The sequence below is a fragment of the Dysidea avara genome, chromosome 5 (genome assembly GCF_963678975.1).
Source record: "Dysidea avara chromosome 5, odDysAvar1.4, whole genome shotgun sequence".
Lineage (NCBI taxonomy): Eukaryota > Metazoa > Porifera > Demospongiae > Dictyoceratida > Dysideidae > Dysidea > Dysidea avara.
This window is the reverse complement of record NC_089276.1, coordinates 38,869,827-38,887,655: the sequence shown is the minus strand read 5'-3', so window position 1 is coordinate 38,887,655 and position 17,829 is coordinate 38,869,827. Positions and strand designations below refer to the sequence as shown.

At 40.8% G+C, this 17,829-nt stretch overlaps 1 protein-coding gene across 1 annotated transcript in view; it reads right to left on the bottom strand.

Moving 5' to 3' along the window:
• LOC136256328 (hemicentin-1-like) overlaps positions 1-17,829 on the bottom strand; it is a 92,479-nt gene that overhangs the window by 54,160 nt on the left and 20,490 nt on the right. The window contains exons 2-4 of the mRNA XM_066049251.1: positions 9,010-9,351; positions 8,468-8,881; positions 8,106-8,405 (exon numbers count right to left, since the gene is read on the bottom strand). Of these exons, the coding sequence (XP_065905323.1) occupies positions 8,106-8,405; positions 8,468-8,881; positions 9,010-9,351 (1,056 nt within the window). The remainder of the gene's footprint in view (positions 1-8,105; positions 8,406-8,467; positions 8,882-9,009; positions 9,352-17,829) is intronic.

Genomic DNA, 17,829 nt, shown 5'->3' with positions numbered 1-17,829 from the left:
TTGTTGGCTGTAGCTGGGTATGAATGATCGTCGTTGGCTGTAGCTTGGTATAGACCATTGTCATTGGTAGCTACAGAGGAGTGTGAACCATTGTCGTTGGCTGTAGCTGGGCATGGGCAATCATTACTGGCAGCTCCTGAGGAGCGCAGGCCATTGTCGTTGGTGGCAGTAAAGGGGGATGAACTATGGTCGTCGGCAGGTGGTGAGGACCATTAATGATCAAGGCTGGTGAATGATTGTCAGTCAATGTACTGGTAACTGGAGCACTAGTAATTGGTGTGGTATTCTGCAAGAACTGGGCCATAAGTGATGATAGCTGGGCTTGCATAGCAGGCTTAACGGAGGCAGGCTTAACAGTGAAATGTTTGCTGAGGTGGCTGGCTAAGGGTGCATGAGTGATGATGAAGTAGCTTGCAATGTCGATGTACGGGTGGCACTTGTAGATGATGGCGATGTCTGGACAACCGAGTCAAGGGGAGACTCAAAGCAGCTGTTCACTCCCCCTTCATTATCACCTGGATTGCAACAAAGACAACCCTGACATGTGTGTACTTAAAACTGACATGTATAATGCCTTCGATGAAGTCACCAGGTACATTTTCTTCACCAGATTAAACGTCACTTTCCTGGAATTTACTCTTGAGTGAAATTTACAGCTAGGTCCCCTGGCTTTTCAATGCAGCAAGGGTGATCAACAAGGAGGTGTCCTGAAGACACAAAGACTTACTATGACATAACAGTTACATTGTATTGTGGTTTTTAATTTACTGTAGTATTGCTCACGTGTGTGTAAGGTGCCTCAATAAGAATAGTAACACATGTAGTGTTGTTGTAGCGTGCAGTTCATCCTTGACTTCTATAGTGTTTTGATGCTGTAACCAGAATCTATCCTACAGGTATTACTGCTGTACTCATCAGGAGAACCCTTAGAACCTTTAATTTTTTCTTTAGTTATGATGGACTTGATGGAGTCCATTACTCTTCCTTCAAACATATCTCTTCAGTTATGGTACTGTGATGATGGTACCTTCATGGGATCTAGGTCTGCTGTTACAGAATTATTGGATCTTTTGTTGACACATGGTTCTTCATTTGGACTCAACCTCAACCTGATATGAAGATTTTTGGCCAAGTAGTGACTCATCATTTCCTACCTTTCCTTTCTTTGTTTTTTAACAACTTGAAGTCCAATGTTTGCAAGATTTGTTACTGGACTTAGAAGATCCTCATGTGGAACTCCTGCTTTTGCATCAGTGCTTAAGTTGTTGTACAATTGTTCATATTCTTCATACTGTACCTCCACATTTGCTGAGCAACCTTTCAGATTGTGTTAATCTACTTTGCTTGAGCCTTTCTCATGCTGTCCACCATTCTCTGTCTGATCTCACTTGGCAACAAGCTACCCTTCCTTTGTGTCTGGGTGGTTTGGGCATTCGTAGAGCCTCTGATATGGTTTACGTAGCTTACATTGGCAGCTGTTTAGATATCAAACCTAAATTTGCTGCTTACTGTCCATTCAGTGGAACAGATTTTATGTTGATGGGAGAAACCTCAGCACTGCAAAGCCTAATTGATTTACTACCAACTTCTTTCAGTTTCTCCCCTGCTTCACAGTCAGTGTTGCAATCATACCTTGATGAACACTTTTATTCAGAAGTTTGCTTCAACAGAGTATCCACGATTGGGCTTGTTTGCTGGCTTGATCAGATTCTTCTGGTTTTGCTTGTGCTTGGCTCCAAGTGATACCTTGCTCACAACTTGGTCTTGCAATTCCACCTGCTGAGTTTGTTAGTCCTCCGGTTTTGGACTGGGCATCCCAGTATTTTCTAATGCAGATTCTCCATTGTGCACTTGTGTAAAGTATGTTGATTATTTTAGAGGTCACATGATTGGCTGTGGTCATGGTCTGCTGCACATACAATGACATGATGCTCTGTGTGATATTATCTACTTGTTCTTTTGGAAGAAAACTCGGATGTGCAAAGAGAACAGAGGGTGTCAGAGAATCAGCTACTCGTCCTGGAGATGCATTTCACCCTGACTTTTGCAATGGAAGTCCTACTTATTTTGATGTATCAGTAAGAAGTGCACTCCATCCTGGTGTTCTAATACATTCCACCTCTACTTCTGGGTTTGCAGCCCTTCAGGGTGAAATAAAGGAGGATGCTAAACACAACAACCTAGTGGAGGAGTGTGGACACCATCTAGCATACGATCTATCGCTTGTTCTTCCACTGTTTGACTTTTAGTGGGAAAAGCTTTTCACTGCTTTATTGAAAGACTATTTTAGTGTTCAACTATAAAGTTATAATTCAAAAATGATTTTACGATTTTGGTCTCTTAGAGGATGATTGGTTGGAGGGTTGCTCAAGTCAAAGAGGACAATTCCTTTGATGATCATAGCAATGAGAGTCCCAGCAGCCAGGTTTGTGTTATTGATGGTGAGCAAGTCTTGCAGGATGCCTGTAGTGAACTGGTAGTAAAAAGTTAAAGAAGCCTCTCATTCCAAGTTAGAAGATAATGATTTTGACAGTAGTAATTCTCTTTCTGCTGATTGTAGTGTTTGTTTTCATGTTCCTGTTACAAACAGGTTTTCTTTACTTGTTATGGAGGAGGTTCCTCAGAATCCTCAATACTTAGAGCCTCCAGACCCAGTTCATTTGGTGCCTTCTCCACAGCTTCACAGAACTATTGTGAAGAAAAATGGTAGACAAGCTGCTTCATCAGCACTACCTAATGTGGCCATTTATCGTGCATCTGAGGTGTTATATGTATGAGTGGGCTGCTCCTCCATCCTTGGCTACAGGATTTACAGTGGAACCAGATCTTCAATAACACTTTCACCTCCCACGCCATGTTCACCAAGAGCCCCTCACCATCACCAGCACCAATCCAATCAACTAACTCATTGGAGACCACGTCCTAACTTTTCTCCATCTATTTCTTCCATTTTTCAGCCCTTTCCTGCCTAACACCGCCATCTTCCTAACTAGCAAGCACAGTCAATTTGGATGCCATCTTTCCCCTCATTCTAGCAATGCACTGATGTGTCAAAATTCAAGTACTATCCTCACCACACCCCTCCCTGCCACACTCTTCCCTTTTCATACTGCTTCTGGTGGACTGTGTTAATGTACTGTACTATTGTTTGCATATTACATGTATATACATTTTCCATAATACTGCTGTCATGGCCATGCTTACTGGCGCTCAGCAATGATGGATGAATAACGCCATCATAAAGACAACAGTTAGTGCTGGTGACAACAAGATTGTGTGAAGATAAATGAAGACAGAGGACTTCAGCAGGTAGGCAAGTAAGCTGTTAAATCATGCATCATGTTACATCAGTTATTCCGTCAATGGATGGTGTACGAGTAGTCTTGGGCATGATACCTAGTTAGTCTAAGGCTTGACACATTGGAACAGTTACACAGTGGTTATCCAGATGCGTGGAGTTTACTTGCTGATACAAGTCTTGCTGATACACAGGACTTGCTGATGGCTACACTGGGCAATCACAGGATGACTTGCTGAACACTCAAATTGAACACTAGGTGCCAACACAGGTTGCAGAATGGCAGGTACTACAACTTGTTGTGTGAAATTGCTATTCCATGACATGCAAAGAGGTGGTGTAATGCTTCATTAGCACATTGTAGATGGGCCCACTTGCACAAGTCTGCCCTATGCCCTCCCATAGTGCCTGTCTATTAACTTAAGGTAAATTGGCATTTTAAAACAGTTGTATTTCAAGATTATGCAGCAGCTGCTACATCTTGTTTTCATGTTTAGTGTAGCTGCTAATCGTAACACGGACAAATTCTTGTGCAAACACAACTAATTCTAATGCAAAAGAATTTAATTTACTGTAAACACACAAAAAAGCACTCACGCACACACACACACACACACACACACACAGACACACACACACACACACACACACACACACACACACACATACACACAAAGAACAAACAAGTCAGACATCTTCCTCCACAACTGGGTGGAGGGCCCAGTAGCAGAGGACAGTCTTAGCATTGTGTCTCCAAAGACATGTGGAGAGTTGCTGGATCGGATTCCTGAAAGCCCTCTTGGTCGGCAGTCCATTGCAACAATATTCTTTAAATTTTCTATAGCAAACGGAGTAAAAGTCTCCACAATCAAAGGATAGAGCACTCCTTCAGCACCTACAACATTGTTCTCATGATGTTTATCTTTGAGAGCCTCCCTAGCAGCAGCAGCAGCAGCAGCAGCAGCAGCAGCAGCAGCAGCAGCAGCAGCAGCAGCCCCAGCAGAAAATGACGCATGAGAGATGATGGATGGAGAGAGAGAGTACTGCGAACAGAAACATCAAAGAAAGCTGAACAGCCTTGACAGAATCAGGATGGTATAGATCACCAGGTCAGGACTGATGATCACCAGAAACCCTCAGCTCATGCAACACAGCAGAATTATGTAACAGCAAGGAGTGATACAAAATGGAAACTAAGGCATCATGCTTACAGATATGCAAAAGACCATAAGAGCAGCCAAGAAGATGGTCACCATAAGAATCAATTGAGGATGAACAGACACGCAACTGGGTAGTGGGAAATAGAGGACACTCAACCAAATGTTTTCTCTTCACACACTGCACAAAATTCCTTTAAGTTTTTGACTAAGTTAATTCAACTACCTCTCTCTTGTCACCAATGCCTTCCTGCTTGCTTTTCAGTGTACCGATTTTTGATTGAAACACCGGTCCCAGCCCCAGAATGTACTCTAAAGTCAAAGTAAACATAGACAACTCACAGCCTTAGAGAATTAGAGAAAACAAGCAATACATTAAATGCCCTTGTCAGAGATAAGCATCACTGAGATAGCTAATCCTACAATAAGTACTTCATTACTACTAATGACAACCAACAAGAACCCACAATCATGCAGTTCTTTAATTGTTTCTATCTTTCTTGAGGGTATGTTAATCACCTACTGGAGGTCTGTCGATAAATTGTAAGGGTAGTTTCAGCAATGGTAAGCTACAGGCTTCAATATGAGAAAGTGTTCCATTCCGTAGTTTAGTACATCAATCCGTTCTGTTCCGTTCTGTAGAATAGACTCCACCTTTATGGTATGACAGAATTTTGTGAAAATGGCCAGTTTTCGCTTAGCGGATCACAAATGCATGCATGCATTATAAATGGATTATGTGTTATGAAAAGACTATGAGCTGATGACTGAATATTACTCAGAAGTCATCAATAAAGATGCAAAGTGGAAATTCTTGGTGGAGTAAATTGACTCTGACATTTATTTAAATTTATTGTACTTATGTCCGGTCCTTTAGTTTTCTGTAATATAAAAGAGCATATATCTTGCACAAATTTTAGTTTGCTTTTAAATCAGTTATAAAAGTTTCTTTGTAAAATTTACAACAAGTTATGGAGCCAGTCAACATCTATCCACTACACCAGTAGCAGTGAGTGAAGCATTTAAGAAGACCATTTGAACTCTGTATTGGCCTTACACACGGTCTCCCAGAGCGTCTTGCTGCATTTTGGCTTCAACTGATTTATCTGGAAGAGACATAAAAGAGAGAACTCTGTGACCTTCAAGGTGACCTTTGTTCCTGGCTTACAGCAACTGGCAGAACAATGGTTGAAGTAAACAGGTGATCTATATATGAGCTGGACTTGTCAAACTGGACACATGGAAATTCCAGATTAAGCATCTTATGTTGGTAAGAGAGCTGTGGGTACTGATTGATGGTTCCACAGGCTGAAGCAAATTCCCAGCAGCTAGCGGACTTCAACAAGTGATCCCAGAAGGCTTTCTCTATGTTGGTAATGGCAATAAGTTCATCGTAACTCTACCTGGTGATTTCATGCAAAGGTCCAGCAACAGCACCATGGACAGTATTACAAATCCATTTTGAGCATGACACACTTGTGAACAAGCCACTGCTGAAGAAGCAATACTTCCACATGGAGATGAAGAAGACAGCTCTATTGAGGCACACATGAAGTACTTGACTGACAGGCTAGCAGCTACTAATGCCTCGATATTTAGCAGAAGAGGACCAAATTGTAGTGTTGTACTGATAAACCAAATTAGCTGATTATTCCAATAACCAATACTAAGCAACAGAATTAGCCAATGCCAATAACCAATCCAATATACACAAATATCACTAACACTCCTCCTCATCATTACTATTAAATCACTCATATTAGTAACATTAGTATTGATATACAGCTCATTCTAGGCTAAAATGTAAAGTTAGATGTATACTACAAGTACATTTTACTACTGCTATACAGTTGAGACAAGTGGTACATACATAGAAACCTAAAACCTGAGTTCACTGTACGTTGGGCATGACCTAAAACCCGGCAGTTTACTATGGGCATGGCTTGTAGTCACTGCTAATCCATCAACATATAACTTGACTAAAATGCCAAATCAAGACATATGGTAGTAGTGTATCCAAGAAGCCGGTGCGCCACACCATGAGTGGAAGAAAGAAAACGCAATATTCACACCTTTGTAGCTCCATGATTCCTTATCCGATTGAAACTAGTTTCACTACAGTGGTGCCCGCCAGGTAGGCCATGCCACATACCAAATTTGTAGGAAATCTCCCTAGCCGTTTCTGAGATATGAGTGGCCAAAGTTCCATTTTAATTTTTTCATTTTTTTTTCTTCACCGTACGGGGGCTACAGGGGCTTCGATTTCTTTTTGCACACTTTGCAAAAATTGCTAAACTTGTAACTCCATTGTATCGATATTTGGCACAAGTAAAGAGTGTATAAAGGTATATTTGCGTACCAAGTTTGCTATGAATCTGATAAATACCCAAGAAGTTACGAGCGTTTATTCATGCAAAAAAAGATGAAAATTTGTCATGGCTACAGGGTAAACCAAGTAGAGGAATAACTTGAAAATTGTGTGTACATAGGCTGATCATTGTAGGAGTGCCTTTTGGTGGTTAGAACAACAACATACTTACAGCTACAAAGTTATAAAGCAAAAACCGAGCAAGTGTAAAATTACGAGATCAAGATACTCTAATAGAGCAGTCACTGGGGGGCAAAAAAGTGCATAAAAAATGTCGAAAAAATGAACTGATCATGATCACACTTCAAACCAAGGACATCCATACCTAACACCTGCTTCCTTAACCACTGAACCACTGCTATCTCGGCTGATCAATTCACTTAATTTCTACCTTATAAATGAAAATTCTAGCTTAATAAGTAAAACTGATCTACCAATAGAAAATCTAGATTGTTCTAGAACATTCTATGCGTGTTCTATTCAATGATTTCAGTGAAAGCAAAAACGTGTGCTTTATTAGAGCATTAGCACCATACTATTGTTGCAACACTTCGAGGCTCAATCTAGTAGCTATTTCATCAAATCAGAGCCAATTTTGTATTGATCAGTGGTATATTTGTAGGTGGTTTGCGAGCAGACGAGTATGACCAACTCGCGCCAATCATCATCATCATAATAAGTTCTATATACTAGCAAAACTTGTGATACAACAGCCTGGAAATCATATCCCAGTAAAAAGGTGCAGGATTTGGTTTTTGAAAAAGTGAAATCCACTCAAAAACAGCCAAGCTATAAGAAAAGAGTGCAGCCCTCAAAAATCTGGGTGAAAAAAGTTGTGAAATCAAAGGTGGCGGCCAAGAAATGGCTGCAATGATGCTACTGCTAATAAATTTTAACAATGCACACAGCCATTATTAAAATTTTTTAGCATTAACACACACACACACACACACACACACACACACACACACACACACACACACACACACACTTTTACGAAAACAATTTCAGTAAACCAGGCACGTGCCTGGTAAACTTAAAAAACAAAATACATGTGAGAATTAGGTAGTTTATCATTAATTTTAAATAAACATAAACAATGGTTTACAGGTTGCTAGATGCTCTAAATAAGTGAGGCAATGACATATATACTGATAGTTACAACCATATAGGTTGAGTTCACGGAATGTATGTTAGGTGAGTACTAGAGTAGAGCACTTCACTACAGTATTATTGACAGCATATTTAGAATGATTAGGACACTACACCAACATCAACTCACCAGTAACTACAACAACAGTGATGGTCTCACTATCACTTCCAATAGGATTAGTCACAGTACATGTGTATGTTCCACTAGCACTTGTAGTAACATTGCTGATGGTATACCGAGTTTGGAATTCTGAATTAGAAGTATTGTGATTTATTACAGTCAAAGTAGAGGTCAGTGTTCCTGGAGTACCATCCTTCATCCAGGTGGATGTGTCTGGGGGAGAACCTTGTGAGGTACAGGACAATGTGAGGGAATCACCAACAGCAACTGTTACAGTAGATGATGATGGAGGATCTATCATTGGAGCAGCTGTGTATAGAGATGAAAGATGGTTAACAATGAAGTGATGAGGTACATATCAAGTGACTCACTTCTTCCACTAAGGTACAAACCCACCCTTGTGGTCTGCTCCATCATTGAACTGTTTGTCATTGTACATGAGTAAACACCTTCTTCATCAGGTGATAATGGTCCACATGGATAGAGGTTGATTACTCCTGGATTACCCCTAAAACTTGCTTGGCGTACTTGAAACACAGAAGCACAAGGTTGGGCTACAGGTATAATAGCTCCACCAAAGTACCAATCACCTAGTGCATTATTGCTCTGACTACCAGTAGGTCCTTGTCCAGTAGCACAACGTAAAGCTACACCATTTGTGTCAGTTAGGAAAGTGTCATTTTGCATAGGAGCAGTGATGTATGAGTAGTCAGCAAGTTGGTTAGCACTAACTACATCAGTTGCTGGAGTGCTATGAGCTGGTCCTGAAGTAGTCACTGATACACCTAATAAGTGTGATCACTATGACATTGTAACATAATAATTATGCACAGCCAGAAAAGACACAATAGGAATACAGTCGCACATAGAGTCAACATAACATACACACCATATACATACATATACACAGTACCTGAAATACGAAGTGTAAAGGGTCCACTAGTGAATGAACCACTATTGATAATTGCAGTACACCTGACTGTCCCAGCATCCTTTGCAAACACATCATCTTCACTAACACTTTGTGTTGCCTGACCAATAGGGAAGCACCTCCTAGTACCACGATCATCAGCAAAACATCCTGTAGTGTCCCATGAATAGCTAGTTACTGTAAATGGTGACCCATTATCTGATGTCACATTACATGTCAGAGTGACACTACTCAATATGGGATAGTCAAATGTGTTAGTAGATCCATCAACTGGTGTACCAGCTGGAGTACTGACTATGGTGACTGTGAACTGACCATTAATACCTGAAATGTATAAAATATATACTTAACGACATCACAGCATTAAACAATAAACTGATTTCATTTGACTTGGCAGAACTTCTGTGATGGAGTTACAACTTACATATTGGATAATTAGCTAGATAAAGTAACAACAGTTACAACCAATATGTACAAACAATAAGTTTATATACACACAATTAATATGTAAGTGTATGAAATACGATCAATTGTGAGTGGCTGAGCAAAAACTGTTCATTTTGACACATTCCACAAATTCTATTTTGTTACTTCTCCATTAATTATAGCAAAGTAACAAAGAAGTTGACAGCTAACTTCTGTGATAACAGTCTTAGGAGTTATAAGAGATAGACAGTTGGAGCAACAATACAGTGGCAATTATAGACCTTCCTTGGCTCCCTACTTTTTCTTCCATGGTCCCTAAAATTGAGCTTAAAATTTCTTATACTTGTATATAAAAGCCCAACACTGTTAATTTTTTTAATTATAGTAACCCTACAAAATTTTCTTCCAAAAATTTGATGAGCACTGAAAAATTTGTTAATATGCACAAGGCAATCTCAAGACAAAGTGAAGAGTGTATTGCTAGAGTTGCATCAGCTATTATGGTGGCTCACAAAAGTCCTGCTATTCTTTCATGAACCACACCGCTTATAGTAGAGTGGCATAGCACCAAAAAATGAGCATTTCTTACACTTTGTGATACAATTATAAAACTTTCCACAGAAATTGTGCTCCTTGTCACATATGTTTTTTGATATAGAGCCATCACAGATTTGACCATTGGTGACCTTTACAGCCATTTCGTCATTGAAATTTATCATTTTTGTCTTTATCTCCCTGAGGCATTATTTTACACTGTTAAACCATGGTATCAAATTAAAGGTGTTGATCTAAGAACTATATTGACTATTGTTTGAAGTTAGTATTTCATTCCACTACAAAGTTATGATCATTTTTATAAGTTATAAAAATCATCGCCCTTGGGGTGTAAATTACTAATGGGCACATAATTCATATGGCTAATATAAATGATCATAGCTTTGAAATACAATCACCTATTGACTTCAAATAAAGCCGGGTAGTTCGTTTTAGCAGCACCTTTAATTTGAAACTGTGGGCCTCAGGGAGATATAGACAAAAATGATGAATCTTCAATCCAAAAATGGCTGTAAAGATCACCAAAGGTCAAATATGTGATGGCACTATATCAAAAAATTATGTTACAAGGAGTACAACTTATATGAAAAGTTTCATAATTGTATCAAAAAGTGCATAACTATCGCACTATGCCGCTCTATATACTATTATTGGGTCAACTATCTGTAGGCATACATGCAACCTTGCCCATTTATCAGTAGTACTGCATTCTGTAGGTTTGTAAAAATGTATGTGTGTTGCTGCCTACAGGCTTACATTGAGCCACGCCAACTAATTGTTTTTTCTAGCCCTTCACAGCAAAAATATAGCAACCGTCACAATTACAAAGGAGTATTTCGCCCTCACACCAAGGTCTACTATTCGTCTCAAGATTCCCATACACAAGTTAAATTTCCCTCCTCCTCCAGTAGCTGCTATCACTGAACATCTTTGCATCCACATGCGATGAATCACATAGCTGCACAAGTGTGCATACGTAAATGTGACCAGATTTTTGAAAACCATCGATCTACGCACACACCAGTGCACGTCACCTAAAATGCTGCCTTCAAAAATTATCTTAGAGACATCTTACACCATGAAAATCACCTTTACAGAATAATATTAGTCCATCTAACATGAAATACAGTATTAAAAACAAGAAACACTTACTGGTAACCGGATATAGAATTTTTTTTAAATCGCCAATACTTGAAATTTGTTCTACCTGCCTGCCTTGCTCACTCACTGCCTGGCTGCAGCTGCAAGCCTAGAGGCCAAATAAAGCAGCGCATAGCCACCATTTTATGCCACAATAACAAACTCACCAGTGGGATGTGCCTTTTGGGGTTCCGACGAGTGTATGCCCTCTGCGCCTTGCTGTTTATTTTATCTTCAATCAGACTGCTTGTCTTCTTCATCCAATGAAACCAGGCATTAATTTTCCATATCAACACCTTCTTTCAGCAGCATATTTAGACATCGTAGAATTATTTCAGAGCTGGATTTCAGAAGCGCTTCTCAGTGCCGGCACTACTATAAGAGGTATAATAGCTAGATATCTGCAAATTTGCGATTGTGATCCCATTCGCGATAGGTTCACGACCACACCCATCAAATAAAAATCTAGATGTACTAATAGCAACAGACTGTGGAGACCACACCTCTTAACACAATCTAGCTATTTACTTAACAGTACAAGATGACCTCATCCCTTATTGGCCTAGCTAGCTACACACCCCTTGTCTGACTTGAGATATACTCTAATAGAACAGTCACTCTAATACAACGGTCATGTATGATATTCTAATAGGCCTTTTCATTTAAGGAATTGATATAGACGGTGTTAGTAACAGTGTAGCTGCCGTATATATCGCTAATAATTTCGTATGAATGGGTAAGCATTGGTGAGTGGTGGATTACTACTTCGTAAGTAATTTCTGAGATTATCAAGTTGAAGCCGTCTTAGCTTTGTGGTCATGTTAGGTGAATGCTAGTCCTGTATAATTCACTGAATCAGCATGAAATGAGAGTACTGCATACAGTTAGCCCAGCAATGTAGCCCAGATCAACAGCATGGCACTCACAAGCTATCTAAGAGCTACAATAGCGTCAGATAAATTCCTAGCAGTGCGTAGATTCATAGCATCACTGCCAGCTATTTTTACTTTCTATAGCATCTCTAGTAAGCTGGTTCCTCTACACAATAACTACCATCAAAGTTAGGGAACAGTACACAGGTCAAACGGTGCCTTCACTATTGTTCCAGGTATATCATTCACTATAAGACTACTATTTTCTGTTGTTGCTATCCTTAGCTTTGCTTGAATGGCTGCTAGTGGTGAGAACTATCATTAGCACTAGAATTATCACCAGTGGCTTCGTTAACTACAGCACAAAATGAAGTGATTAAGTACATGAACAGCCGTTAATACAACTTCTGTAACTCAAAGACGGGTTGTTGTAACATAACAAAACAAACTTTTCCTGAGAGAGAAAGACCACATCTAACAACTTGGGATCCACATGTGGTAGTATGAAAAAGTTTCAGCTTTTTTTGTTTAAAAAAGTATTTTTGTACAGGAGTCAATGGGAACCGTGAGTTGTGGTTAGCAATATCGCACTCCGGAAAAGTGAAGGAAGCAATTAATACTAATGACACATGTGACCGTCTCAACAAAAACTTGTCTAGTTCACACAAGCATGCGCATTGAGAAAATCGAAATTTAAAAATAATTCGTAAAATTACGCATGCTACAAGAAAAAATATTCAAGTTTTAATCTCAAAGAAGGCAGACTCAAATCGATTAAGACTATACATCATCTTATTCGCCTACTCATGGGGAGTTTGCAACTTTTTGTTTCATTTCTGTAGCCCCAATGGTTTGTGTGTCACATACGTTTGCTCGCGATGCGGTAGACATAAACAAAACCATTGCCATTTCTTCAACAAAACCGCCTTCATACGCCTGCGCGCAAGTGACTGCTGGGCTAAAACTATACCTTGGTTGATCTGCCAATCCGTGGTGAAGTCATGGTTGCGAATGCAAGCGCCTGTAGTATATTTTTAGTATAGTCACCGTACAAATCGATTTCCTAGTTCCTACTTTCTAGCACTGTAATTCCAAAACTACTCACCACAGAAGGCTGAAACTTTGGTGAACCATTCCTTGGACAATGCAGATAATGCTGAGAATTTTTTTTGTTTAAATCAGAGGTTGTGCAAACTAGATGGGTTTTCGCTGAGATGGTCACATGATTTGGTTAGTTAAACGAAAAGGCCTAGAGTTCTATGCAATAAAAGTAGTTAAACAAGAGATGAATGATGGTATTACAGCATAGCTCAGTGGGAAAGTCCCTACTTTGGCACATTAGCTACAATTTTGTTCAATGCCAAAGTAGGGACTTTCCCACCAAGCTATGCTGCAATACCATCATTCGTCTCTTGTTTCACTACTTTCGTTGCATAGATACCTACTTCATTTAAAAATTTTTAATAGGCATTTATTCGAGATTTTTAAATTAAAAAGTTCTCCATATGTTCCCCAATAGAACTCTGGCACAAAATAACAACCCGCATTTAACTTAGGATTGCTCTGTCATCCAAGCTCCAATGAGTATGAAATCACTATGGGGTTTGTCCACACGCTGATCATCATGAAAATCTTAGTTTTATCGTACACGTTACATATAAGTAATTTGTGTTGTTTTGTAATGTATGTAGAATACTTTAAAACTTTTAAAAACATACTGTTGTGTGAAAGGTGGTCACCAGTGCTTACTATAAAGGGCGTAGTTACCTCACTTGGGTTAGCCATTTTCAGCTCAACAGCAATTTTCTGATGGCTGTGCCATCAGCTCAAAAGTATAAACCACTTCAAAGTCGGCATAACAATGCCATAATTGAAACCACACCTCCACCTTAGGTATTGTTGCATTATTGTGGCACCTCCACTTTAGTTGTTTACCTTTTTAAGTTGTTAGCTTGATATTTTTACTTACCTGAGATAGCCACTTGCTTATGAGTATACACCATTGTATTGAGAAGTGTGCAGTAGGTGAAACATATTTGCTCACCACAAAGCATACAAAGATCAGAGATCCAATAAGACTTCGTGTTACTCTCATTACATGTACAAACTTGCAGCTAGAAACAACTGCAGTTTCAAGACAGTGCAGGTTGCTAGATGGCTTCCTGATTCAATTGTACCATTTTTCCTTTTAATATGTATGGGGAGCCTGGAGAAAAAATTGTACCTTTTCAGTTTTTAAGCACTGTGTGTGCTAAAGTAGTTAATTCCAACTCAACCTTGGCAGTATTGATTAGGCATAACCAAGCCCAAAAGTGCCCTCAGTATGATCCTAAAGGCTTCCACAATAAATTGTAACAAAACTTTAAAAAAAAATGGAATTGAAGTTTCTACTGACTAACTGCCTGATGCCTTCAGGCAAGCATAACTCGATAACAGCTAAGGCTATGGGCTTGATTTTTTCACTGTTCGACATCGCTTCTGCCTGCGACGTGCCTTTTGGCATACTGCAGTACATACAGTGCACACATCATGGACTTACCTTTGTTCTCCTTTGTGTTCCATTTCTTTTTGCTGACAGCCCAAGGTATCAATTCACGGTAGCACGATGCATGGCTTCCCTACAGTACATTTGTAAATGGGAATCATCCGTATTTTCCATGGTAACTGGACTGATTGCAGAGATGATTCTAACACTGTTTTTCATTTGTGACACTGTGTAACAGGCTGAACATAGCTGATAGCGAAGTGTAGTGGCCACTGCACTTTCGAGGCAGTAATTAATAGTTAAGGGCATGCGAATTGTCATATTACCAAGGTGACTAGATTGTTGTAGAGGCACTTCTTCTACTGTTTTTTGTCTGTAGCACTGTGTAATGAGCTGAACATAGCTGAAAGCAAAGCATAATGGCCACTGCACTTTTGAAGCAGTATTTGATAGTTGGGCGTGCGTTCAGATGAAAACCTTAATTCTGGTGCCATCCTTTCTTTTGATGCGGTATCTGTTGCTACTAATATGTCAAGTGATCACGACGGAGTTCGCCTTGTCACTGTGTCTGCCCCAACAGAGGAGTTCTTGAAAGGGGTGTTCAAGACATTGACTAATACAGAGAAGAAGCAGTAGCTGAAAAACCAGTTCACTGCTCCTGATCTTCCCTTCACCCTGACTCCAAGGCTGGATATGGTGTGGGAAGCAGAGTGCTCCAAGGGCGTGAAGTCCCTCGACCAGCAGTTATCACAAGGCCAAGCTTTTTTCCTGGATGCAACTGGACAGCTGGTGGAAATCATAGACACCATCAACACAGGCAAACAGTTGCCCATTGATGATGTAGAGGAGCATGTTAAGACAGCTCTTTCTCTATTTGGAAATGCCTCAAGCCAGCTATCAACTCTCAGACAGCTGAAAGTGGTGGAAAAGTATGACAAGGACCTTATGTCCTTCTGTCAAAGTTTCGAAGACTACCAGGCTGAAGCTCCTGACCTGTTTGGGGCAGAACTCTGAGAGAAGGCCCTCCTATACCTTACTCAAGTGAGAGAACTCAGAAAGGCAAATGTGTGCCTGAAAAGTCAGGTTTTTTCAAAGCCCCTCCTCAAGTGACACAACGGGGCCAGGGGGGGGGGGATCGAATCAACAACTCGTTACACAGTAGGCATTCTCCTTACAGTGCCAGAGGGAGGCACAGCTCCCAGCTTGGGAAGGCAGGCAACAGCGGTTGCCTGAAGATGAAGCCAAAGGATTGACAATTAACTCCAATAGATACTCTTTGTACTCATTTGAGTGTAAACAGAGATGTCAATTGTATGTTGCAAGTCGGGCTTTGCTCGAATGTTACCTGGGGTGGAGTCCCCAACAAGAGTGGCAGGAAGGTTACAGCTTTTCCAGGCAACTGGAAAGTTATAAAAAGGGACCAATGGGTCTGGGAGACAGTGAAGGGCTTCCCAATACCATTAACAGGCCAACCACATCAAGTGGTGAGACCCACACCTCCCTAGAGCAGAGATTCCAGCTAACTACATGCTCCTGTGCTCCTGATAGCAGACAGTCCCACACAATAGAACGAGCACGTGGAGGTTCTCCAATTCGTCCTAGAGAACCTGGGATCTGTGTTGAATATAGAGAAGTCCGTAGTCTGTCATCACCCTAACCCAGAGACTAGAATTCCTGGGTCTAATGGTAGATACAACAACCATGCAGATCAGTCTGCCAGGGGAAAAGATCAGGTACATTTGGGTGGAAACAATAAAACTTCAACAGATGCATCAGGTATAGATGCATCAGGTATAGGTTCATAGTATGTTTCAATTTCTGGGCAAGCTAACTGCAGCCTCTCAAGCGATTTTTCCAGTGTACATGAGGAACTGGCCTGGTGGCAGACACATTTGACATCCTGGAATGGCCGGACACAGCTACAACATACAAAGGAAATCAAATCATGATCCAGTTGGATGCCTCTCAGTCAGGCTGGGGCAACCTCTCAGGACATAAGAGATGCACATCAACTGTTTGGAGTTGAAGGAGGCCACAGGCGGTTCAGACATTCTTCAAGGATTGCCAAGGCATTTCAGTGCTGCTGGAACTGGACAACCAAATGGCAGTGGCCTACATCAACAATCGGATAGGAACTGTGTCCTCCACACTGACAGCTCTAGCAAAATCGCTATGGCTCTGGGTCTTTACCAGGAATATTCTCCTGACAGCCCGCACATTCTAGGAGTGACTAACTTCATAGTGGACGAGGAATCTCACCTGCTGCAGGACCAGGAAACTTTACCCAAAGGTATTTGGAATCATCAATCAAGTATGAGACCTCTGCTGATCGACCTTTTTGCATTACGTCTGTCACATCAACTCCCTCGATCCTTCAGTTGGAAGCCAGATCCATTAGTGGAGGCGACAGATGCCTTCTTACAAGACTGGTCAATAGGGAAAGGCTTTACTAATACCCCCTGGTGCCTGATAGGGAGAGTACTGGCACACGTGTGCGAACAGCAAGTCCAAACAGTTCTGGTACACTGTAGCTCCAGTACGGGAAGCACAATCCTGGTACCCAGAGAATGCTGGTGGACATTCCAGCTCTCCTGCTGCCCACCACCCCAGTACTACTTTAGCGAATGTCAGATGTCACAACAATCATGTCAGCAATGCCACATTTAGCCATGTGGCCTATCTCAGGAATAAATTCTAAAGAAATATATAGCCTTTCAGAACAGGCTACAGAACTCATGTGGGCCTCATGATGATCAAAGTCTTCAAAGTCATATGACTCTCACTTTAGAAAGTGGGTAAGCTGGTGTGGTAAATGGGGCCATGATCCCTCTTCGGGTCCTGTGTCAGAGGTAGCAAATGTTTTGGCAGCCCTGCACGTAGATGGCTACCAATCTAGGTCCCTTAACAGTTTTACGTCAGCAATTTCATCAGTTTGTGATAAGGTGGGTGGCATGGAGGTTGGAAAGCATCCTATGGTGGCCATTGCCCACTACAGAGCTATCTGGGATGTTCAGGTAGTTCTTCAGTGTATAGAATGTTTAGGGCCATCTACTACTCTACTTTTGAAGTTGCTGACATACAAGTTACTAATGTTGCTTGCTCTGAAAAGGCCATTATGTTCAGCTGACTTAGCTTCACTGCACATACACCCAGGAGACAGCACAAGCCAAAAGGAATAGCCTTCTTACCTGCAGCTTTGACAAAACAATCAAGACAAAACAAACAGTTGGTGGAATTCTTCTTTCCTACCTTTCCGCATAACAGTGAATTATGCCCTGTTAGGACTCTTCAGTGTTATGAACGTCTGACAGAGGAGTTTAGGTC